Source organism: Limulus polyphemus, unplaced genomic scaffold (assembly GCF_000517525.1).
Source record: "Limulus polyphemus unplaced genomic scaffold, Limulus_polyphemus-2.1.2 Scaffold137, whole genome shotgun sequence".
In the NCBI taxonomy this organism is placed as follows: domain Eukaryota; kingdom Metazoa; phylum Arthropoda; class Merostomata; order Xiphosura; family Limulidae; genus Limulus; species Limulus polyphemus.
In genome coordinates this window covers 226558-237166 of record NW_013665747.1, presented here as the reverse complement: position 1 = coordinate 237166, position 10609 = coordinate 226558, and the positions used below count along the sequence as shown (strand labels likewise).

General features: G+C 32.5%; 2 protein-coding genes across 2 annotated transcripts in view; one reads left to right on the top strand and one right to left on the bottom strand.

Annotated features, from left to right (window-relative positions):
- The window catches only part of LOC111083183, a 26383-nt gene extending 21692 nt beyond the window's left edge, over positions 1–4691 (bottom strand). Inside the window, exon 1 of the transcript XR_002608856.1 lies at positions 4046–4691. The gene's annotated coding sequence lies outside the window, so the exon portion shown is untranslated. The remainder of the gene's footprint in view (positions 1–4045) is intronic.
- LOC106474221 (homeobox protein Hox-A4-like) lies at positions 4510–7450 on the top strand. The gene is made up of 2 exons (XM_022379496.1): positions 4510–5220; positions 6662–7450. The coding sequence occupies exons 1-2, from the start codon at positions 4518–4520 to the stop codon at positions 7042–7044; spliced, it is 1086 nt and encodes a 361-aa protein (XP_022235204.1). The 5' UTR covers positions 4510–4517; the 3' UTR covers positions 7045–7450.
- The last annotated feature ends 3159 nt before the right edge of the window (positions 7451–10609 follow it).

Sequence of the window (10609 nt, the reverse complement as noted above, 5' to 3'; positions counted from 1 at the left end):
GCACATTGTGTAGCTTTGTGCTTAATTACAAACAAACACTAAAGAAAAACACATCATTTTTTAAGTTTGTTTTTTGATTGTTTTATATTTGAATTTTTTTTTGTTATTTTGTTAATTTCAATTGTTTTATTTATTGCTCAGCTATAAAAATCCTGCCTAGTTATAAAAAATATTACCCAGTTTTGATTGGTGATGATCGGTGCGGTAGTTTCCGAGTTTTGAAAGTATATATCACAAGCTCCAGTATAATAAGATAAGAATTATTGAAAACAGGATCGACAAAGTATAAAAATAGATAATGCGATTAAGCCAGCACCACTGTCAACGAGAAGGGGGGTCAAATATTTTACACTTAAAATCTCTTGAGTTTAGTATGTAAACAAAGCCTTTTAGAAAACATTATATTTTAGTTTATTTTATTTGCTGATGCGACAGTTTGTCTTTTAGCACAGAGCTACACAATGGGCTATTTACACACTGTCCATCGCAGGGTATAGAACCTTGAATTTTGGCGTTGTAAGTCCGTGAACTTAGCGCTGACCCACTGGGGGACGATGTGTAAGTAACAAAACATTTGAGTAATAACCTTCTAAACCAGACTATCTCCAACATTGAGGTAGAATCAGTTAAAACACGTTTCTCACACTAATATGTATTTCTTTTCTTCAGTTTTGGGTGAGAAAGCTACGCATATCACGTAAACATATCAACTGAAACCAGAATGATGACAGTTCAAAGTGTATAATCATGCATACTTCAAATTATATATATTCGATTTAGAAGAAGAAGAAAAAAATAAGGCAGTTAAATAGTCATTACTAATTTTGTTACAGACACATTAAATTGTTCGTTCTTGCCATTTGGCAGACAAGTGTAGAAACCCGTTCCCATTTTCAAGAAGACAAGCATATCAATTAAGCTGTCAATGTTTCTTTAAGCGGCTTAAATATAAATCGGTATTTGGCTGCAGACGGTCCTTTGACAGATAACAACTTATATAGTGGAGACAAAAACGTCTGTAAGCTACCTAGCTATTTTTCAATAGTTCCTTAGAACGTGTGCTATCAAGGAAGTGTGCTCGTTGCTTTTCATGAAGATAACACTGAAATGAGAGCAATGGAATCTACAATAACGACTATAACATTGCAGAACGAATCTCTGTGGAGCATCTCAGAACTCTCTCTTTAACAGATTTTTTATCACATTTAACAGTTTTATTAGTGCTGTCTCTCAAGTCAACCGTCGTTTTCTTACTATTAGAAGTATAAAAAATCACTCACGTATTATGTTTTACTTTATTTATTTGCCAATTGTCTTATATATATATACATATATGTACACACACATACATACTCATACGTTATGTTTTCAAATTCATATTTCTTAAGTTCTTTAAAAGTTTAAACAGGAGAATGAAACACATTTCAAAGTTTGGATTAGTATGGTCTAAGCCTCAATAAAATTACTTAATTACTTAACACTTAAAAATCAATTAGGCGATTTACGTTTCATAGTCAAATGAAGGCATCACTGACTTAGCTTGACTTTTAACTATCCAAATGACTGTATAGGTCCTATCCCAAAGGATTAATCACACAAAGAGGGCGTGAAACAAGATTGAAGTTTTCACTGTTTGCTGGAAGCTCGGATCCAGAGAAGATACAGCGTAAATGGGTCCTCAGGGACCTATTCATCCTCCTGACCACAACTAACTGGATAGAATCAGCTACTGTAGCTCTCTTGTTGACGCTGCTGCTAGGTCAGCCAAGGTGAATGTCTGATTCTCTGAATAAGACTTCTGATAAAAGTCAGTCAGTCGATAGTAATGAAAGGATCTAGCTACTGAGATAAATGCATTTAAGAAAAATTCGACTTGGTTTCCACAAAACCTAACTAAAAAAGCAATTACTAAAAACGTTATAATCCGCCTTGGTTTTAATTAGTAAAGATTCCTGTAAAAATAGGTATGGTAATAATGGAGTTAAATTTCAGTAATAAATACATAATACATAGACAAAATAGACTATTCATTTGTATCTGGAAATTGTGCAATAAACTTTAAACTAGTTTAAAAGTTGAAATAACATAATTTACCATACTTCAGAAATATTATTATTATTACATCGATATTACATAAAGATGTGTTTACGTTTTAAGTCGAAATGTCTGTTTGTATTTAGGACAAAGTATCAATAATCTTTTACAGAAAACAAAGTGCAGATAATATGAATAATGTCCTACCTCCTTAAGGTTTAACTTCATAATTCGGTTCTAACCATAGTTAATGATGATGTTTCCTCATTTCAGGTTTTTTACAGATTTCAAATAATATATATATGTATGGCTTAATACTACACAAATTGATAGATTAACATGAAAAAATTTATATAGAATGACAGTATATATTATTAATAAGATTTACTGAGCACTTTTACATTATATATACAGTAATGATGATTATTTAACATGTGCACAAAAGACTCTAACAGTTTATTGATTGTGTTATGAGCGTTCTGTATGCACAAGGCTTGTCATATCCTCCTACAGACACTCTAATATCATAATGTTTGTCTCACAGCTATACTATTGTTATAAATTCTAACTAATGATCAAATATTAACAACTATCCATTGTTCCATAATAAAACATTGTTTGATATTTCTTTTGATATACAGATAAATAAATATGCCTATTAATGGTAACACCAAACATCCATTAATTTTTATTTATCATTTTATCATTCACTATTATTTTGCAAAATAAAATTACAATATGTATGTGTCCATAAATTAACTTGAACTATTTTTGCATATTGTTCTCATCATGACTGATGTTTACTATAGAGTCACAATGGTGCATAAATAAACAAAAGATAGAACAATTATTTATGAAACAAACGAAAGATAAACAAAAAGAAAGTATAAAACTGAACATGTGTGCAACTCAGTAAAATGAAATACACTAGATTTAATGATGTATAGTAACTCAATAAAATTTAGTACGTCAGGTTTAAGGTTTTACAGTAACCCACTCTGTAAAATTAAGTATATCAGATTTAATGCTGTACAGTAATTCCGTAGAGTTAAGTACACCAGGTTTAATGTTGTAGAGTAACCCAGTAAAATAAATGCACCAGGTTTACTGTGGTACAGTAACCCATTAAAATTAAGTACATCAGATTTAATGTTCTACACTCTACAGTAACTCAGTAAAATTATGTACATCAGGATTAACGTTTTACAGTAACTCAATAAAATACATCAGGTTTAATGTTGTATATTTATATAGGTTTACGTTTAAGCAATATATATATATAAACAACATAAGTATAATAACTTTATATATTTCTACAGTTAAGTATCAAAGTTGTTGTCCAACAGTCTAGTAAATATCATTAAATTTTAAAAGTAGGGATCGATTTTTTTGTAGAAAGCAGATTACAAATTGTGAAAATGGTATTTAGACTGAAGTTTATTGGTAATAAAATACCTGGGAAGGAAAAAAAGGGAAGACTGATTACTGTAATTGACTTCATAAAAACATTCTTAATTGATTTTTGCTTTGTTCACTTGCTGATTTAACTCTAAATTTCGTTTAGGTATATTTTTAGATAGGAATAAGAGATGTACATTGTATCTTATAATAAGCTTAGAGGTCTTTTAAAACATTACATATTATTACAATATCCTAATAAGTTTTCAAAATAATTCTAATAAACTATCAGAAGTAAGCACTACAATTTCCTGTATAAATCATGTTATGTTTATTCAACACCAAATTACGGTATTAGGAAACATGAAGTAATCAGAAATTTTCTAAAATACGTGCAGCATGTAAGATCAATTATAAATTCACTTATCTGACCACGACGGCGTTTACATTGAATAGAGAAAAACCTACACGTTTCCTTCCAAAAGAGTGTGTAGCAGGGTCTCTTCCCACAATTTGCTCTTAATGGATGTTTTTTTTTTAAGAAATAAATGCAGTTATGAAGTTTTTCCGTAATGATCTCACATAAATATAAAAAATATAAATAGAAACTCACCTGCGTTAGGGAATTATCTTGATCATGCGCACTATAAACCAACAGTTTCCCAGAACTCCAAAGGGCTTAGTAGTTTCAAACTTCAAATGCTATTACTCATCCAAATATAACAAACTCCTAATCGTTTTGTACTTCAATGGGATTCAGTAAAGCTCAATTGGCCGATTATTTAAATAGAAAGCTAGCAGTGGTGTTTACTTGTTAGTGTTCTTTCAGTATACTGACATTTCTTACTTCAGTCTTGATAGAAGTTCCTCACGCTAATACATCTTTATCTGAATGCATTTTACACTTAAGCTTTCAGTTGTATTAAAGTTATAACTTGTGAAGTTGAACTTTGTCAATCGTACAAAGCCATAACCACAAAAACAGCCGCCATATTGAAATAATACGTCTCTGTCATATTTTCTCGTGACGTCCCAACGGCCGTTCAGTGGTTAGACATATCACTGGTTTACTACGGCCATGTGATATGGTAATTTCCTCAAAAGGGCGGAGTTTAAGCCCTGTTAAACGACATACGCGAACGAAAATTATTTCCATCCAACTCATTCAAAAATTAATGATCATGAGCTCGTTTTTGATGAACTCACAACCGTTTATGGAGCCAAAATTTCCACCTTGCGAAGAATATGCACAAGCTAGCTACATTCCATGCCATGGCACAAGCTATTTCTCTCCACAAGCGCAGCATCATGACGAGTTCCATAGCGCTGACACTCAGCACGCGCCGATAAATTATGACCTTAATACCGGTGGAGCTAGAACAGCCCCTTACACAAATCACGGTCCTGCTAACTCTGTCTTTCCGGCATCATGTTCAATGTCTCAGAACAGTATATCAACACTTGAAAAGCTTACAAATCTAGGCTCCTCCATAAATTGTGTAACGAGCGTACGAGTTCGGAAAATTAATGCTACTCCCCACGGACTAGGACAATCTCCTTATAGCAGTGATGCATCTCCTGAGTCCTCTCCACCACCACCAGAAGATACTTTACAAACAGCACCAGTTCCTTCTCTACAAGTCCAACCATTAACCAGTATTCACAATAGAGATTCGTCGGTCAAGAATTCCTCTTCAATTCTGAGAAGCGAGTCTCCAGAATGTGTAAATTCCCCTGAAGTACAACCGACAATCTACCCCTGGATGAAGAAAGTTCATCTTGGGTCAGGTACGTAATTTGTTCAGTTTGAAATGATTACTTAAACACAATGTTATGATAAGGGGTAACGTGCGTAAAAACGATAAATAACCACCAGGGTAATAAATTACCAGCTAGCGTGACTTTTCTTTAGTTGTGACGTCACTGTCTACACAGTTTGAAACGATATAAATCAATTCAGAAAACTCGTTGTTTAAACTTTGTTTTTCTCCATACTGTCCCCCTTCTCTCACAAGGTATAGACCATTGGTGGGACAGCTGTAAGTTTAAGGACTTACAACACTAATATCTGGAGTTCTATTCCACGCTGTGGACACAGCAGCTAGCCCAACATGGCTTTGCTCTTAAACAAACAAACAAAATCAAGGTATAACTTTGTACTAGTGTGTCCCCTTCTTTCTCAAAGTAAAACCTTTGATCTACTCTATACTGGTCAGTGTCTTTCTCTCACAAGGTATAACCTTTGCTCTTCTATATACTGGTCAGTGTCTTTCACTCACAAGGTATAACCCTTATTCTTCTCTATAGTGGTTTGTGTCTTTATTTCACAAGGTATAACCTTTGTTCTTCTATATACTGGTCAGTGTCTTTCTCTCACAAGGTATAACCCTTATTCTTCTCTATAGTGGTTTGTGTCTTTATTTCACAAGGTATAACCCTTGTTCTTCTATATAGTGGTTTGTGTCTTTCTCTCAGAAGGTATAACCTTTGTTCTTCTATATAGTGGTTTGTGTCTTTCTCTCACAAGGTATAACCCTTGTTCTTCTATATAGTGGTTTGTGTCTTTCTCTCACAAGGTGTAACCTTTGTTCTTTTATATACTGGTCAGTGTCTTTCTCTCACAAGGTATAACCTTTTTTCTTCTCTTTACTGGTTTGTCCTTTTCTTTCACACAGGTGAACTTTTTCTTGAATATTATAGATTCTTCTAACTTTGCTCTACAAAAAATCCTCCTATCTCTCAAATTAACGACTTGTTTATATACCGTTCATTACCATAGAGATCCACATGTTATACCGTATTAAGTATCTTTATGTTATTGGCTGTTGCAGTAGTTAATGTAAGGAACTGATAGAAAAGACTTGACAAAGTCACTTATTTTCTACGCAAAATACATAGGAGACCCCATTGTTAATTACTGAAATTAATTGCAATATTGATGATATTTTTGTATCATTAAGGGCCTTGACGAACAAGCAGTTTGGTGCATAAATAGTTTAGAAAAACGTGATTTAAAAAGTAGATGAATCTCAATGGTATTTCTAAGATTTGCTATTTTCATCTTATCTCTGTAAGTGCGACAGAAGTACAACTATCTGTTATGTTCATTTGACATTCGAATGTCTCCCAATGTAAAATCACATCCATTTTTTCCCCGCATACACAGTAAAATGTTTCATTTGTTTGCTTAATAAGTTTCTTTTTTTTTCTTTTACTTTTGCTGTTTTAGCAAATGGAAGTTGTTTTTCATCAGGGATAGAAACTAAGCGCCAGCGGACAGCCTATACTAGACATCAGGTTCTGGAGTTAGAGAAAGAGTTCCACTTTAACCGTTATTTGACACGACGTCGCCGAATTGAGATTGCCCATGCACTCTGCCTTTCAGAGCGTCAGATTAAAATTTGGTTTCAGAACCGTCGTATGAAGTGGAAGAAAGACAACAAGCTACCGAATACAAAAAATGTGAGAAAAATTAGTCGGCAGGTCGAGAACCTTCACCACGGTCTCTCAACATCGCCCGGTGTTAGACCCACTCTCAGTCCGCTTGCGAGTCACCTTCCTTCGCGGCAAGATAGACGCACGGTGGATCCAATAAATATAACAAATCCCTAAAACAGTGAAATACTACATACTGGATGTAAAAGTCACTATGGATTAACAGAGCTTTGACCCAATCAATGACAAAGAGTGTGATCGTTAGATGTTTGAGTTCTGCAACTAATTTTGTGGCTCATTGATTTACTCTACAACTCACTGGCGTTTGTACGTAATTAATATCCATAATCCTTTCTGTCTCAACACTTTGATTTTGCTACCAGAGACTATAAGGAGATTCTACTAATCTGTGCACTTCGCTGGTAAGTGAAGGTAATCTTCTAAGAGGGAGTATCAAAACGACGGAACCAAGAATCTTAAAAATGAGAAAATTATACTTGAATATAAATACAGTGAGGAATATCTTCGCGCTTTTATAACTTAATTTATAAGTTTATGAATATGTTATTATTCAAATGTAAGGTACGGCAAAATTGTCATTTTATTTTAAAATGTAAACAAACAAAAAATTCAAATACGTATATTCTTTTTTTTTCTGGTTTAGGCCAATACATTATCTGAACTTCTAAACAAACATTTTAAGTGATATTCCTCTTTGAATAGATTAACTCTGTTCGTTCAGCATTAAAACTCAGGGTGTATTATTTTTGTTAAGTTTCATGCGTATTTTGTTCTGTATTTGTTTTATGTTAATTCTTTGTATTGTAGCTTATTTCTTTGTATTATTTTTAAATCGATCAGTGAGTGTGTTAAAAGGTATGGTTTCCTCAGATTGTCTGTTCGTTGAGGATACTTGCCAATTTTTCTAAGAAACATGGCTTCATTTGCTACAACTCATGTTAAATGTACTATATATATATGTGTGTGTATGTAATTTTTGTACTTATGTTGTTGTTGTTTTTTCGTTTGTTGTTAAGCACAAAGTTATAAAATGAACTGTCGTTGCTCTGCCCACCTTGGGTATTGAGACCTTATTTTTAGAGCCACTTACCGCTGAGCCACCGAGGAAAAAAAAATACTCTCGTAATAGAAAAAGAAGAGAATAAGTCTGGTAAATCAAAGAGTTTAGCTACTCGCGATATTTTTCTCGTTTTCTTTAACTACGTTTAGGTTATAGTTCATCTATTATTTCCAAACCACATCACTCGTTGCTTTTCAACCATAGTGCCTGCAATGCGTGGTTATGGTCCTTTTAATGGTTCAAATATTTTAGGAAAATAACCCTTACGGATATGATTCTTTGAAGCTTAAGTTTTTAGCAAAGTATTAGCTATATCATTTTACAGATAGTTAATGAGACAGAAACTACCTTATTCGTTGAAACTGTATTGAAAGAAATGAGTGAATGTTACATAGCATTAACGTACGTTAGTACTCACAGAATAAAGTAAGGAACCTTAATTTTGTACTGTTTAAACTTGTTCACCTATAAACGGCTATAGTAATTGTCTTTATTGAAGAAAAAAATCGTCCAAATTTTATTTTTCTTATTAATTATTTATGGTTTTTTATATATTTTGTTTATATATGTAGGGCCAAAAATGTTTATTTTTTTAGCAAGTTTAAATTCATTTTTTCCCGGTAAAGTGGCTTGAAACAGGTAGTGTATTAGTATTTTTTTTACTTAAACCTAGAACGTGTTTCAAAGTTTAAAATCGTGCAATTGCCACAGTTATATCATTAGGTGTAATTCTAAAATATATAACAACAATCTTTATCCAACGCTTTTATCTTTATTTGTTGGTTTTTTATTGTAAATCACATGCATAATTTCAGCTTTCTTTTTCATGCTACAAAATGTTGACATTTTCTCTCCAAATTTTGCATGTAGCATGTTCTACTGCTGCATTGGCCATTTATGGGTTTTGTTCTTATATTTCTTGTTCATTGAGATAAATTAATGGACTTATCAGTAACTGCAGGTCTACATGTTAAATTATGTGTAATATAAGGTATCTCGGTAAAGATATGGCACTTGGGCACATCAGATTAAAATGTTATTAAATACTGTGATTTTCTAATTTCGGTAATACAATATATTTGAAAAACTCCCGATGTTTAAGATTACAGCTTTGGTGAGCACTAGTAATATCCAAAGTAACAATGTATATATATATATATATGTATAATATTTAAACATGTACACATATACATATATATATATATATACATGACAACGGGAAAAATTATATAAATTTGTATGTGTACATATATGCAGACATGTAAATATAACTAAGGTTGCATTTTATCAAATATAAATTGGATAATGATGATGTTTTCATACCTCTTGAAAATGTTATATAGATCCTTAGGGAATGCTTTAAAATTGTGACTAGGCTTTTGTTTTCACATGTTTAGTTTGCTTTTGGAAATGTGGTTATACTATGTATATAGAATGAAATACTAGTAGCTTTTTTCTGTTTTTATCGTATCACTGTCCATGCTGAATTAGGTCTTTGAGAAGAGACAAATAGAATTTTCGAGACTACAAGTTTTGAAAAGAAATGTATACTTTTTAATCTGGATTTTTAACGATCAAATCTGAAATTAAATAGGACCAAAATAAGTTATAATAATGAGGATTTTTACACTCAAATTGGAGATAATAATCAGTTCTGTAGATTTTCCAAATACCACAAGCTTAAGAGTTCTTCTATAGTACTTTAACTGGTAGAATCAAAACTTTTTAAATAAGCATTGCCCATATGAAACAGAGGAAGCCATGTTACTTACCAAAGTAGTGGTTCGACATACATTCTAACAATACCCCCATACATCTTTACAATACTCCCATTCATTCTAACAATACCCCCATACATCTTTACAATACCCCCATTCATTTTAACAATACCCCAGCGCCCATATTATTTTAAATGTACTATTCTGTATATATTCACTTGTGTGTGTGATTTAGAATAAATTGGCTTGGAAATACTCTGAGAACTCTGACAAACATACCTGTATGAATTAATACGTTAAAAGCTGTTCACAGAGTGTTGATGAGTTTAGATATATACCATGAAACGTACACAGTGTGTAAAAAATAAATCTATAAACTTACATCCGTTCTTATACGTATTATTGTGCTAAGTTTTTAAGTAAGGCCCTAATTGTTTCTGTAGTTGTTTTTTGATACTGAAGTGGCAGTTATCATGACAGGAAATAAATGCCTTGCGAAGTACGCAGTTAGTCTTATTCTAACACTGAAGTGTTTATAGTCATTCCTTGACGGCGTAAGCTTTAAAATATTTGTGGTTATAATTAGTAAGATGAATTTTTCGAACAAGGAAACAACCTGAGTCTGTCGATACTCAAGACAATAATAACAACATGCAACATCTGTGATCTGTAACTGCATAGAAATCAAGTCCGAGACACGTGCAACTGAAGGATTAATAAAACCATAGCCAACTTGTGTTGTTTCGTACATAACTTTAATAATCGCAAAATCACATATGTACAGGTAAGTTTAATTTCATTGATTTAGAGCTTAAAATAAACAATAATATAGACACATTCTTTATATGGGAAATTATTTTAGTTAGTTTCAGGCATCTGTTTAAGATAAATGCGAGAAATTAATCTTTATATAGCCCGTTAACCGAGTTCGAGACTCGCCATG

What these genes read in the sequence shown, in the direction of transcription:
- LOC106474221 (XM_022379496.1), top strand. Translation starts at nt 4,518, where the DNA reads ATGGTAATTTCCTCAAAAGGGCGGAGTTTAAGCCCTGTTAAACGACAT. An exon ending in GAAAGTTCATCTTGGGTCAG is followed by an intron (nt 5,221 to 6,661) that starts GTACGTAATTTG and finishes TTGCTGTTTTAG; the next exon opens with CAAATGGAAGTTGTTTTTCA.